At 61.4% G+C, this 13,851-nt stretch overlaps 3 protein-coding genes across 3 annotated transcripts; 2 read left to right on the top strand and 1 right to left on the bottom strand.

Moving 5' to 3' along the window:
* Window positions 1-271: 271 nt before the first annotated feature.
* On the bottom strand, window positions 272-1,240 carry BJ171DRAFT_477625 (uncharacterized protein; the record flags this gene model as incomplete). Its single annotated transcript, XM_053108879.1, has 2 exons — window positions 272-665; window positions 975-1,240. The coding sequence occupies 2 exons, from the start codon at window positions 1,238-1,240 to the stop codon at window positions 272-274; spliced, it is 660 nt and encodes a 219-aa protein (XP_052963298.1).
* A 1,188-nt stretch (window positions 1,241-2,428) lies between these two features.
* Window positions 2,429-7,391, top strand: BJ171DRAFT_216083 (uncharacterized protein; the record flags this gene model as incomplete). The annotated part of the gene is made up of 4 exons (XM_053106421.1): window positions 2,429-4,096; window positions 4,449-4,817; window positions 5,258-5,806; window positions 6,047-7,391. Coding segments are annotated over 4 exons (3,732 nt in total), but the record flags the coding sequence as incomplete, so codon positions are not given.
* Window positions 7,392-10,231: 2,840 nt separating this feature from the next.
* On the top strand, window positions 10,232-13,830 carry BJ171DRAFT_216023 (uncharacterized protein). Its single transcript, XM_053106419.1, has 3 exons — window positions 10,232-11,058; window positions 11,282-12,286; window positions 12,499-13,830. The coding sequence occupies exons 1-3, from the start codon at window positions 10,339-10,341 to the stop codon at window positions 13,588-13,590; spliced, it is 2,817 nt and encodes a 938-aa protein (XP_052963296.1). The 5' UTR covers window positions 10,232-10,338; the 3' UTR covers window positions 13,591-13,830.
* Window positions 13,831-13,851: the final 21 nt, after the last annotated feature.

The raw sequence follows: 13,851 nt of genomic DNA, 5'->3' as shown, positions 1-13,851 counted from the left end.
GACTTGCATCGCATCGCATGGCAGACTTGCATCGCATTGCGCCCGCTCGCCCCACCGCCCGCCATGACCTTGTCGGACCCGTGCTGGTCCACGGCCGAATCGCGCCGAGGCTCCCCGCCTTGTGCCTACCAGACCCAGCATATTCCCGTCGTGCGGCTTGTTGCTCGCGGGCGGTCTACCACGAGTGGTTCTTGCGGCCGGGTTGGAGAGCAGCAAGGTGTGCGGCCGGCTGTTAATGCCATTCAGCCAAGAAGGCCGCCTTGGCTGCGATTTAGGCTATCCAGTCGACGACGAACGTGGGAAACAACGGCCAGTGCCGGTTCAGCAGACGGGCCCAGGGCAAGCCCGACCAGACACGGTGTTGTGCTGTGCAAGGGTGAGCACTTTTGGCGAGACGAGGCGAGGCGAGGCGGAGGCTCAGGGCTGAACAGAGGGTGGCTCTTGGGCGTGGGCGAGCACACCCGAGCTGGCTGGATTGCTGGGCGAGCGCCGAGGAAATGCACAAGGGCGACAGCAGACGCAGCGCTCCCACCCGCAGCCACAGACACTGAAATCCGCCAGCAAGGTTGTAGAGGACGGCCTGCAGGCGCGCATGCTGGGTGCTGAGGTCGCCGGCCACGGCAGCGGCAGTTTGCGAGTGGGTCGGATCCGAGGCCCTGGACGGCCTGGGGGGGGGAGCAGGGCTCATGCTTGCTGTATCCAGGCCCAGGGAGTGCGCTCCATGCGAGCTGTATCAGTCGGTGCACTCCAGGCGCAGCCGGGTGCTCTCCGATGGGCAGTCGAGTGCTCTCCCAGGCCGAGACTGCCAGGAAAGGACACACTCGGCTGGTTGCCTTGGCTGTGTGCGTTACGCCCCCCGGCTCAGGAGGCAGCCGCCTGCAGCCGCTGATTGGTGACGGCGGCGGCCCTTGCGGGCTGCGACGAGGCAAGGACCCGAAAAAAGAGGAAAGCGCAAACAAAATGCAAGGGCGTACCAATCGAACTGGTCCTGCCGAGATTGCACGGGGCGCACAAGACGCAATATAGGCCGAGACAAAGCCTCGGCCCTGGGCTCACGCGGTTCTCGCGGGGCCTTGCCTGCCGGGGGGGAGGGCTGCGTGGCCAAGATGGATCGGCCCAGCACCGCCGAAGCAGCCGTGGGGAGGAAAGCTGGGCGCCGATTGCGCCCGTCGTCGGGGCAGCGGCCGGGCGATGCAGCCGGGTCGAGCGGCTCTGCGAGCGAGAACCCAGGACGGCACATGGGTTTGGATGGGCGGCATGGGCTGGTGCGTGGGATCGTGCGTGGGAGGGGGAGACCGAGGGGAGACCGAGGGGAGACCGAGGGGGTGAAAGCTTTGCGCCGAGACGGGTGTGCGAACAACGGCCATGTCGAGACCGTCGCTTGGCATTAACCCCGGCCTTGGCCAGAACGGGGGGGGCAGGGATGTGTGTATATTGCCTCTGCGGGGTGGAAAGCAGCGAATGTGCACCGCCGAACGCTCGGTCGCAGTTAGTACTGCGATTAACCGCTGTTGTGATTAAGTAGTGCTGTTGTGATTAAGTACTGGCGCTGTGGTCAAGTGTTGTTGTGGTCAAGTGCTGTTGCTGGCGGTACAGGACAAAGCGGAAAGGGCCAACAAAAGGCCCTCGTTCGTGCTGCAGGGTTGTTACTGCCGGCGGCTCTTAATACTGCACAGCTGCTTGTTGCTGTTGCTGTTGCTGTTGCTGTTGCTGTTGCTGTTGCTGTTGCTGTTGATGTTGATGCTGGTGTTGTTCCTGCCCTTGTTCGTGTTGTTGCCATCGCTGCTGTTGTTGCCGTTGCCGTCGCCGTTGCCATCACTATCTCTATCTCTATCGCTCGTGCTGCTGCTGCGTCTGTGTCGCGGAGCCAGAGCCGGTATTGGCCGCACAATGCCATTGGCCGCCCGCGCTATACCCGTCGCCGCCCGCAGCAAGGCCATGGATGGGCCTACTCGCCCTTGCTGCGCGTAACAACGTTAACTATGTCGCACTCCGTGCCGGCTCGGATTCCTGAAGATCTTTTCTTCGGCCCCTCCCGCTTGTCGGCGCTTTCTTTCTCGCTCTCCTCTCGCTCGCTCGCCCTCCCTCTCCCCAAAAAAGCGCTCGATGGTAGTGCCTCCTCGCCTCGGGCCCGTCCTTGTCCATTCGCCGCCTGTCCATCTAATCCCGCGATTCGGCTGTCGGTCGACTGCTCCGTCGCATCTGCTATAAAGTTCCTGTTTCGGCTCCACCCCCTGTCGGACCGGTCTCGGATCGTCGCCAAAGATCAATCGCATAGGTACCCGCCTCCCCCATCGCTCTGGTTTGGTCCCTTGCTGCGTCTGGTCCCCGGTTCGCACCCTTCCCTCCACGCCCCCCCCCATCGCCCTCGCTCGCACCGACCACGCTTCCGCACCAATTCATGTCCCAGGCCCAGCAGATTCACCCACCCCGCCTGCACTCGGTCTCGTCTTCGTCTCCGTCCAATCTGCGCATCTCGGCTCTCGCTGAGCCTGTCGATCGTACAGCACCCATTTGCGGGCGCCTGTCTGTTGGTGCTCGTTCGCTGGCACTCTCCCCCCATCGCTGGCACCTGGCTGTCCACGCCCCCTTCCCCAATCTACCGCCCGGATACTTTTTGTCTCCCGGCACATGTGCTAATGTATTGCCTCGCTTGCAGGTCCCGGATACACCTCCATCAAGAGAGAGCACAGCAGTCGTTGCGTCCGTCTCGTCTCCCACCGTCGCATCGGCTCCGACAATGGAGCACCCATCTCCATTCCACCCAGAAGAGGACCCTGCCGATGCATCCAGCTCTCACTGGGGGAATTCATCTGTAAGCAGCCAGACCCACTACCCGCTGCCTCGGGAGGACGGCAGCCGTGCTGCGCTGTTCCAGCAGCACTATCCGCTGGCTGCGACTCGGGATGCTGTCCCGTTTGCTCCGACCGGCCTGTCGCCTGCACACCACCCCACAAACGCATCGCCGTCTCTGCATCGCATCCATCCAACTGCTCCTCCCATGGACCGACATCCGCTCTTTGGACCCGAGTATTCGCACGGTGCATACACCCCCGACGCCACAGTCTCCAGCAATTCCGTCCTTGCCGGTCCGGCGCCCGTCAATACCTTTGTGACGCCCGATTCGTCGCTGGACACCCTGGCGAGCCCGTCGTTCCTTCTCCGCGGCCAAGTCGATCGCCTTGGCTATTCGAGGGATCGGAGCAGGATGTCGGCTCAGTACCAGCCCGCCCTCGATTTGGGATCCATTCAGTACCCGGACCATGCCCATCCCGCCCAGGCACTCGTTCAGCCCCCGCCCGGCGGCCCGCTCGAGCTTTCTCAGGCCCAACTTTTGAACTGGAATTCTTCGCTGTGGCCGTATTCGCCACCGTCGTATCTGCAGCCGGCACTGGCTGGTTCCGTCAGGGGCAGCTACGAATCAGAGTCGCTGGATCCTTCCTCGACCCTCGGCTCTGGGTCTGTGTGGGTCGCCGGCCCAGCGTATGCATCCAAGCCAGGCTCAGACCACGACCCAGGACTAGACAAGCCATCGACCGCCTCATTTCGTTCCCAGGACCATCCGCACCCTGCCCTCGACCGCAACTTTGCCAGCAGCCCGGGCTACGGCTATCCCGAGACCATGTCGATTGGGCAAAACTATCGATCGCTCAGTCTCGGTCCGGGCAGCGAAGCTCTCGTCAGCCGCGAATCAGGGTCTGTTCCGTCCAATTCGCCGGTCCCACCTCTTCAGCAGTACTCGCTGTTGCTTCCGCCACTGCAATCCTCTTCCGTTTTACTGCCACAACCTCAGCCACAACCTCAGCCGCAGCTGCAGCCGCAGTTACCCTTCCAACTGCAACCGCAACCGCAATCGCGATCACAACCGCAACCGCAACCGCAACCGCAACTGGAGCCTCACCCCCAATCCCAAACACAGTCTCAGTATCATTATCCGGCACTGCCTCGGCCGCACCAGCACCAGCACCAGCACCAGCACCAGCATCTCCACACACTGCAGCCCCAGCCGCAGCTGCTTCCGCCGGTGCCTCTGGGTCTGGCCTCCCCGGGTCTGCGGTGGCAGGAGTCTGTCCGTCCAGACACACCGTCATACTGGGTAAGAGTTACTCATGGCGACAACCAGCACCCGGCTGTATCGCTCGTTGGATTTGTCCTTTCGTCCTTTCGTCCTGGCGAAGGGGCTTGTTTGCTTTGTAGGGAGGGGGGTCGTGCCAGCGCTTCGCTGTTCTGGCACTCGCCATCTTGGCATTTGAGGGTCTGTGCCGTTCACCGCTGTCCATCCGCCTAACCAACCCTTGTTTCTCTTTCCTTTTTTTGTGTCGTTGTTGTCTGGGATCTGCTTATTGCTGCCTCCCCTCCCCTTCTCAACCGTGGCCTCGGAAACGGCAAACCGGCGGCCGACTCTCGTGCCCTCACCGCGGGACATGGGAACCACCGCCGTCAATCAGGACCACCGCCGTGACCACCTTGCCGAGCAGACCCCGCCACAAGGGTCCCACGGTCCAAGCCATCACATGCCCCTGCCAGTGGACAACAAAGCCGTCGAGTTGGTGTTGCCCTCGGGGTCAGATACGAGGCCGCTCCATGGGACGCCATGGCCGCCGCCGCTGCTGCCGTCCACTCGCCACGGATCGCCAGGCCCGACGGCGGCTCAGGCTCACCTCGTCCATCAGCAGCTCCCGCCCGCGCCTGCCCAGTCGCTCGATGCGCTAACCGGCTCTCCGGTCGCGCCGTGGCCGTGGTATTCGGTCGCTGAGCGCTCGTCGCTGGGCCAGCCCGTCGCCGATCACCCCAGCCCTGTCGGTTACGAGGACCAAGTAAGTGCGAGTGTGTGTGGGGATGGGTCTGTGTGGTCGGAGCGGGGAACGATGCGGGCAGAAAGGCATGACGGGGGCAGGAGTCACAGCAGAGCACTGTCATCAGTATCGGGCATGCGATTGGGGTAGTGTAGGACGGCAGGCACAGGATATTTCGGCATGTGGTTCATGCCGACTGGCGGAGGGTACCAGTCGGCGAGGTCAAGACAGGCGGCGATGCAGCCCGGCTGTGATTTAAACCTGAGGGGCGGGGATGGAGTCGGTCATCTCTCACGAGAACGTGTCCGAGTGCAGTCCGTGCAGTCTGTGAAGTGTGGTCGGCTTCGAGCAGGAGACTGTCCAGTGGATGGCGTCTGGCGTTTGCAAGTCGTCGGCAGCATGGAATCGGCTGGCCGAGTGCGTTCCCACGATAACTTACTTGTGCGTCTGCACCGCCGCAGGGGCTCTCGCCGGACGCGCTCTCGCCAGGGCCAGGAGCGCTGGTTGCGTCGGAGCCCGACACCGCTGCCACGCATCCGGTCGAGTCGCTGGTCTGTCTCTCCTGCCAAGATACCAAGGCCTGCATCACATTCCTGGGGGGCTCTCGCAAGACGATCAACGTGCCACGGCCGTTCATTGTCCAGTTTGTGTGCCAGGCATGCGAAGAACAGCGCATCGCACGACTGGAGGCGGCGATGGCCCGAGGTCCTCCCGACCCAACCCTTGTGCTCTCGCTAGGTGTCCCGATCCCAGGCTCGGTCGCAGCAGCAGCAACAGCAGCGGCAGCAGCGGTGGCGATGGCGGCCGAGAGCAATATACCAACAGAGACACCTCGGCGAGAGCACATCAAGCTCGAGTCGCCGGCCGAAACGCATTCCGCCCGAGCCGGCGCGGGTCTGCCGCCGGGGTTCGAGCTGTTGAAATGCAATGTGTGCAAACAGCCGATCGGGTTTGCCAAGGCGGCGCTCAATATGCGGATCCACTCGCACAGCAATGGATTCGGCATCGAGGTAATGCGGTGGCGACGGTTGTGCTGGTTGTGATGGTTGTGATGGTTGTGATGATTGTGCTGGTTGTGATGGCTGTAATGGTTGTGATGATTGTGATGGTTGTGATGGCTGTGATGGTTGTGATGATTGTGATGGTTGCGACACTTGGGTGCTGTACCTTGTCTAATCAGTGCTGTTTGATCTGCTCGATGCCGTCTGGCTCCTCTCCGCGATACATTCAACACTTGGCCATTGCCACAGGTGGTTTGCAGTCATTGCGACGCGAAATACCAATTCTGCACCAACTGCGGTGGCGGCGGATACTGGCGAACGGGCAAATGGCGCCCCAAGGAGCTGTTTGCCAGCCATCGCCGGACTTGCTGCCTCTCGCATGACCGAGTCGGACCAGTCCAGTGGATCGAATACACCACCTGCAGCCTGCCGTTGGTTGCGTCGGTGGCCGCCCGGCGAGACGAGCCCATCAATGCGACCCAATGGCTCAACTGGGACCTGGCCAAGCTCTCGCATCCCGAGCTGAACCTGCTCCTCAAGAAGCTCAAGGACATTTGGCTGGAGCTGATGATGGCCAAAGTGGCCCAGCCCAAGGTCATGGAGCACTTTGACGAGTACTCGACCTTCCGCAAGATCTCGCAGCAGCTCGAACGCATCTGGAGCAACGAGATTGTGCTGCTGCTGACCACCCATCAGATCAACCGCAAGTCCTTCCTGACTCTGGGGCTGATCTCCAAGTACAAGAACAGAAAGCAGCGCTACCGTGCCGAGAAAGCCCTGCGCGAGTCTGACGGCGGACCCTCCAGCAAGCGGGGCCATCCTCTGCCGGCAAAGCCTCCCGAGAAGACCATCGGGGCCTTTTGCACGGGCACCTGGCGCCAGCTCGAGGGCACCTTCCAGCTGACCCACCGCATCGACCGGCGCCACGACGACCCGGGAGGCATCATGATCCCGCTGATCTACCGCATGATCAAGCAGTTTCTGCAGGATGAGGCCCAGGCACGCGAGGTTGGATTTGCGTTCCCGGCCTGCCGCTATGTCTGGTTTGCCAGCCGCAAGTCCGAGGCCGAGATGCTTCCGGGAGGCAGCACTACGGGCTCGGCGGCCGATACTGGCGATGCGGCCCATACTCTGGACGCGGGACGATCCGACTCTGGAGGCGACGCCCGGGCCACCGGCTCCAAAACCTATGTCGATCCGTACCGCATCCAGCTGTGCCGCCAGGGCTTTATGCAGCTGCAAGAGTACCGCAAGCAGCACCCCGAAGTCGACCAGTACTGGTTCTGCGACGACCACGGCGCCGACTCGCGCCTTGAAGTCCAGCAGTATGATATCTTTGTGATCGAGATCTCGAAATACTTTGAATACCTGAGGCGAAACATTGCCAAGAGTTGACCGGCCAGGACGGAGCAGGAGAAGGAGAGTGCGAGAGGACGTCTTACCAGACGGTGCCATCGCAGCCCTCCTGATCCTGGTCTCGCTCTCCAGCACCACCGTTTCGACCTTGGCAACTGCTTCCTTCCCTCCCCCGATCTTGGGTCGAAGGAACGACACCCCCCCCCGTCGTGCTCTTACCCCGCCTTCTTTTTTTTTTGGATAGTTGTCTGGATCTCTTACCGAGACCTCGTGCAAGACGGCCTTTGATGTATCTAATAAGGAACCCAGATCCGGATCGGTGAATGTCGCGATTAGATGATGAGTGTGAATACAGGTGTACGGAGAGAAGATGAGGGAGGTGCCTCCCATGTACAGTCTATCCAGACAATGGAAAATGAAAAAAATGAAAAAATGAAATGAAACGAAACGAGATGCCCCCATCTTTACTTTGCTCTTGGCTTGTCGTCAGCATCCGGCATATAACCTTGACAAGAGCTGAAAGGAATACGAGTCCTCATAGAGTGCGGGGATCGCAGCAGCTGAGTGCAGGACGATGGCGAGACTCGCCCCATTGGCCAAGACGGCGCGCACTCGAATGGACACATCGGGCGTCCCAAGCCGACTCACAGCGGACCGATGCTGCCGATGCTGCTTGGAACGATGCCGGGGTGGCGCCCACTCTCTGGACATGCTCGGCAGGCCGCGCTCGCTATGCCAGGGAAGGGGCGGGACAGCGCTGCGACGAGGCAGATCTCGATAGAAGTCGCGGCCGAGTGTCAAGGTGGGTGGGTCCAAAGGCACATGGTTTTCACGCACAGCTGGTCCCGGCCAGCAAATTTGCGCTCGTCGCTTGCGCTGTGGCAACGCCGAGCACACTGGATCGGCCGGGTTGACAGAGCTGAGCCCACAGTGGTTCCCGGGCTGGATCGCCTCGATCGCCCGTGCTGCTTTCGCTTCTCCTCCCTCCCCCATGAGCAGCCCGACAGCCCGGAGCCACCTCTTGGAGCCGCTTTGGTCCTGGTCGACCAGGAAGCAACCTGCCTGCGGGATCGGCCCAAGGACAGCCCCAACCCAACAGGGGCCCCTTGTGCATCCCTTCTCCCCCCGGCCAGGAATCGTGGCTGCCCCAGACCCGCTTGGTTCTTGCGAGGGGCAAAGGCCGGCGCTCCTTGCGTGCAGCCAGGCGCGTCGGCTTTGCTGGCCCATTCGAAGGGCTGCCCCCAAGCACCGATGCGGGAGTGGTGAGAAGACGATGTGCCGGTGATGTCCTCGCCCATGGGCTTGCGACCTTGTCGCAGCACGAGATTGATTGTTGGCGCATATAGGGCCACTCGAGCCAAGGCCGGCGGTAGATGCTGGATGGAAGCCGGATGGAAACTGGATGATGCTCGGCGATGTTGGGCGATGGGCGACGATGAGCGACGATGCTCGGCGATGCTCGGCGATGCTTGGAGATGGCCGAGTCGCCAGCGCAACGGCCCGCAGCCTCAGCACCCGTGGCAGTGTCCGCGCACGTTTTGGCATCGCGGCCGTGGCGGGATGGGGAAGAGGGGGCGCTTGGACGTGGGCGACCAAGTCCCAAGACCAACGCCAGTGCCATTCAATCGATTGCAGCGACATGTATGTTACAGCAGCAATCTGCGGATTACACCACCGCCGATTCAACACCACCACCACCAATTCAACAACACTACTGCCAACTCATCAACACCACCGCCAACTCATCAACAATAAAAACTCAACCGACACAAGCTCGCCGCGCAGCAGAGCGCACTCGCCCGCACAAGAACGGCATTCCATCCACCCGCCGTTCGTGGGAGTCGCTCCCCCAACAAGCGCCCGCCCGACAAGAGCGCTCTCCAGCCCGGCCTTTGGCAGGTACACCCGCAGCAAGGACTGGGCAGTGCTGCCGCCCGGTTGTTCCTTCGCGGGCCTTTGCAGATTCAACCGCTCGCGCCGTGTGCCGGGCCTCCTCCTCCTCCTGGTCCACCACCAGCACCACCAGCACCACCAGCACCACCGACCACTTCCTGTCCGGTTCAAGCGGCCAGCCCTGCGCTTCCCCACCCCTGCTCATCATCACTCCTGCTCTTGCGTCTCTGCTCCCGCATCCCGGCCAGTCTGCCCTCAACCTCGCCGGCACGAGGCCTCTGCTGGGAGTACCACTTGCCAAAACCCACCAGCCCCACCGCCACCGGACCCAGGCGCCTGGTCGGCGCTGCTGTCTATCGCTTCATCTGCTCGCTGGACATCCTCGGTCCTGCTGCCCTTTCCACTTCATACTCTGGTTTTGATGGCAGTGGCCTAATTGCCGTCCTGCCGTCTCGCTCGTCTGGTATGTCGGTGTTGTGCAAATCATTCGGCAGGAGGTGTCTGTGGATATGGCTGTGCCGGATGTGCCTTGGGACGAGCCCCGGATGTGCCTGCGCTGGGTGTGCAAGAATGCTTGCATGCAAGCATCAAGCATGCAAATGTGCCTCCGGGCCCGTCTCGCTCTTCGCTGCTGTGTTGGACTGGTCGGCCACCAGACAACCACCAGGACCACCAGGACAACCGCTCCAAGTCGGCACTCGCTTGTTGTTCGAAACGGCCCATCCCGGTTGCGCTCTGTTTCCCGCTTCATTTCCCACTCCATTCCCGCTCCAGTCCCGGTCCCCATTCCCACTCTCGTTCCTGCTCGTCGTTATACTCTTGCTTATCTGCCACCTCTGCTGGACTCGCATCTAACCCAGCGTTTGTTCTGCTTGTCTCGGTCGGTGCCGGCTCGCTGCCCTCATCAACGACTCGCCCTCCGCGACCATTCTCGGCCACCCAAATTGCCTCCGTCCTTCCCGATCGCCCATTGCGTCTGCGGATCCACTGCTGACAACCTCGCTGGATCCGCTGGTCCGGCTCTGTGGTCTCTCCTTGGACCCGTTTGCCCGCCTTGCTGTCCCGGCCTGCATCGCTCGCCTTCTCTCTCTCTGCGCTTGGCCTCGCCATTCCTGCAGCGTGCCCTCGCCATTCCTTCAAATTGCCTTGTATCTCTCCTATTCTATCTCGCAACTCTTCCGGCTCATTTTGCCGTCGCTCTTGGTGTCCTCGATCCTTTTCCACTTCTGCCCTGTCTCAGTCCCTGACCTCCTTCCACTTGACCTCTTAGCTCGCTGCAGCCACATTTCTCGATGAACAATCCAAACGCACCTCCTCTGCAATCGCATTACTATCCGGCCAGCAACCCGTCGGCCTCCTGGCAGCCCCGATCCTCGGCCGGTCCGCCGTCGTCTTCATCGCCGTCGGCAGCATCGTCGTCAGCACTGCCATATCCGCATCAACAACGACCCCTGATCCCGCCTGAGTACCAACCGGACTTTCAACATGAATATCAATCCGAATTCCAGCCCGAGTTCCAGTCCGGCTTTCAGCGCATACCGAGCCAAGGCTTCTCGTCGCTCCCGATACCGCAACGGGAGCCCATGTCGCCACTGCCTCGGCGGGACCCATCGAGGCTCTCGTCGTCGACCCCGTTCCAACCGGCCCTTCCGTCTCCGTCTGGATCGTGGCCGTCCTTGCCAGGGCGAGCCCCTGGCCTCAACCTCCCGGCCCAGTCCGATCTCTACTCGGCCCCGCCGACCTTCCTCCCGAGACCGCCGTTTTCGGCTTCCAAGCCGCTGCCGGCCCCGACGCACCACCCTTTCGTCATCCAGCCGCCGCCGCCGCCGCCTCCCTCGTCGCTGGCACCATCGCTGCTCTCGGATCGGCTGTCGTCGCAATTCCCTGTGTCTGGCCCACTGCCGGGGCTCGATCCGGCCCCCGTGCTGCTGTCGACCCAGGCGGCCCCAACGCAGTTGTGGGCTCCTTCCGATGCACCGCCGTCCGTCCTCGTGCCAAATTCGGATCCAGCGGTATGTACCGAGTCCGCTGCGAGCTGCCCTGATGTCGAGTCGCACTGTCTCGCTGTTTTGCTTTTGATTTCTTACGAACGACTTTTTGGCTGCCCTGCGATTGCCCACGACTCAACGTATCTCTGCATTTTCTATCTCTCGATAACTGCACCTCTGCAATTCGACAATTTGGCAACATCGCTCGCAACGCATTTCAATCGCACTCGCAATGATTACGATCCAGCGAGGATTCGCAGGACCACTTGCAGGGCCGCTTGCGGGACCACTTGCAGGGCCACTTGCAGGGCTCCAGAGAACGGCCTATCCAGAGTACTACTTTTACGCCAACAGCGATGGGTCGTCAAGCCAAGACTCGTTCTCCCTCTCTCTCAGCTCGCAGTTCCGCTACGAGCAGAGCCCGTCCTTCCCACTGAGCCTTACCAGCCAGCAGTTCTTTGAAACCCTTGGCATCAAGTACCCTGAACAAGAGCCCACCCACAGCACAACTCTGCTCGCCTCCGACCAGCCCGCGAAATCGAGCCACCCCGTCACCGCTGCCGCCTTTGCCGATCTCCGCTCACCGGTACCCCAGCTGCTTGGCGCTAATCCCTTTGGCTTGGGCCAGGCTTCGCCATCGAGCCATATGCTTGCTGGCTCGTCCAGCTTCAACTCAGCCACAGATCCGAATGCCGCCAACGAGCCGCAGCCTGATGGACTCGATCCGACCGCCGGCCTCGTTGGCAAGCGCAAGCGCTGGGACCATCTCATGGCCTCGGCTCCAGAGTCATCGCCCAATCCCTCGGGCTCGACCTTGACATCGGTGTCGGACTCGCCCAAGGGTTTGGACCTCGACGACCTTTCCAAAAAGAAGGGCAAGCTCGAGGAGGTGCTGGCGTGCAAGTCATGTTCTGTCCAACGCATCACCCTGACATTCCACGGGCAGATCCAGCATCTGTCCCCAACGGTCGTCCGTGATTTTTCGTGCTTCATCTGCACCACCGAGTCACAAAAGTCGCAGCCGGAGGGTGCCGCCTCGGAGCATGGCGACCGGGGAGACGAGCAAGCTTCGTCCTCGGGTACGGTGGTCCTGTCCGCCGGTCTCCTGGCTATGCGCACCAAGCGTGCCCGAATGGCGCCCTTCTCGCCGGACCAACCGCAGCTGATCGACTGCCATGTCTGCAAGCAGTCCATCGGCACAGGTGTTGCCGCCATCAACCTGAACGAAAAGCATGCCGAGTACGGCGTTGAGGTAAGTCTGGACAGCCAGCCCGCTCAACTGAAATGAATGCGAGTATTTGGATGCCCAAAACCAGCAGCAGTGTCCGGTCCAACTCTATTCTTTCCTTCTTCTAATACTCCCGTGTCCACGGGCCGATGAATCTCCCTCTACTCTCCTCCTGCTATCCTTCTGTTCTCCTCCTGCTCTCTATTCTTCTCGGTCTCGATCTGCGTCTCCGATAGTCGGTCTGCGCCGTCTGCCAGAAAAAGTACCAGTTTTGCACCAACTGCGGCGGCGGTGGATACTGGCGAACGGGCAAGTGGCGGCCGATCGAGCTGTTCGGCAACGGCCGCCGGACCTGCCGGCTGCCGCACGACCGAGTCGGCGAGCTGAACTCAGTCGAGTACCGGACACTGCACCTGCCGCTGGTCGCAGAGAGCTCGTCCACCTTCAACTCGGACGGATACTCGTTCGTACCTGTGACAATGTCGCAAGGGCAGATCCAGGCCCTGATCGACCAGATGCGGTGTCTGTGGGTCGACATGTGGTACATGAAGCTCGGGCAGTCGCGCGTGATGGAGCATTTTGACGACTTTTCGAGCTTTGAGAAACTCAGCCACCGCATCGAGACCCTCTGGAGCCACGACATTCTGCCGATGCTGACGGCCACCAAGCCCCACCGCAAGAACTATTTGACGCTAGGCTTCATCCCTGAGATCAAGTCGCGCAAGCAAAAGTACCGGGCCGAGAAGGCGCGCCGTGAGAACCCGGCAGCCGCAGCGCTCAAGCGGATGCAAGATTCCGCCGCCGCTCGATCCTCAGAGAGGGCCATCGGAGCCTTTTGCACGGGCACCTGGCGCCAGCTCGAGGGCACCTTCCAGCTGACCCACCGCATCGACCGGCGCCACGACGACCCCGGAGGTGTCATGATCCCGCTGGTCTACCGCATGATCAAGCAATTTCTGCAGGATGAGGCCCAGGCACGCAGTTCTGGATTCATCTTTCCACCGTGCCGGTATGCCTGGTTCATGAGCCGCAAGCCGTCCGACCGGACCACGACCGCCCACGACGACATTGGCTCTCCCCTGACCGTCGACAGCGACCTCTCCGAAAACACCATCACCAAGACCTATGTGGACCCCTATCGCATCCAGCTGCGTCGCCAGGGCTTTGTGCCGCTGCAAGAGTATCGCAAGGATCACCCCGAGATTGATTCGTACAACTTCGAGGATCCCATCAGCTTCCCGCAGGATATCGCCCACAACTTTGACATCTTCATCATCGAGATGCCCCGATACGTCGAGTTCCTCAGCACCGCAGCCTCCCGGATGTAGAGCGTGTATCTCCATCTCCCCCCCCCTCAGCGAGATGCCGCTCACCAACTCCCATGGAGACGCTTCCCGTAACCCCTTGCTTCTGCGCAGGCCTCTGGAATGCACAAGCGCAAAGGACAACTTCCATTTCTGCCCTCTATGGCTCCAGCTCGCCACCTCTATGTATATTTGCTTTGCCCGCTGCTACGTGCTATTTATTGGTGACGCTCGGCTACGCGACCCGGGCCATGGATCGAACTCTTTTCTCCCCGGAAATGGAGT

Source organism: Polychytrium aggregatum (assembly GCF_025602895.1).
Source record: "Polychytrium aggregatum strain JEL109 chromosome Unknown BJ171scaffold_41, whole genome shotgun sequence".
Classification (NCBI taxonomy): Eukaryota; Fungi; Chytridiomycota; class Chytridiomycetes; order Polychytriales; genus Polychytrium; species Polychytrium aggregatum.
The sequence above is the reverse complement of the archived record's forward strand: the minus strand, read 5'-3'. Positions and strand labels throughout refer to the sequence as shown.

Coding starts and splice junctions, on each gene's coding strand:
- BJ171DRAFT_216023 (XM_053106419.1), top strand. CDS start 10,339: ATGAACAATCCAAACGCACCTCCTCTGCAATCGCATTACTATCCGGCC. Junction 11,059..11,281: donor TGCCAAATTCGGATCCAGCG/GTATGTACCGAG, acceptor ATTACGATCCAG/CGAGGATTCGCAGGACCACT. Junction 12,287..12,498: donor ATGCCGAGTACGGCGTTGAG/GTAAGTCTGGAC, acceptor CGTCTCCGATAG/TCGGTCTGCGCCGTCTGCCA.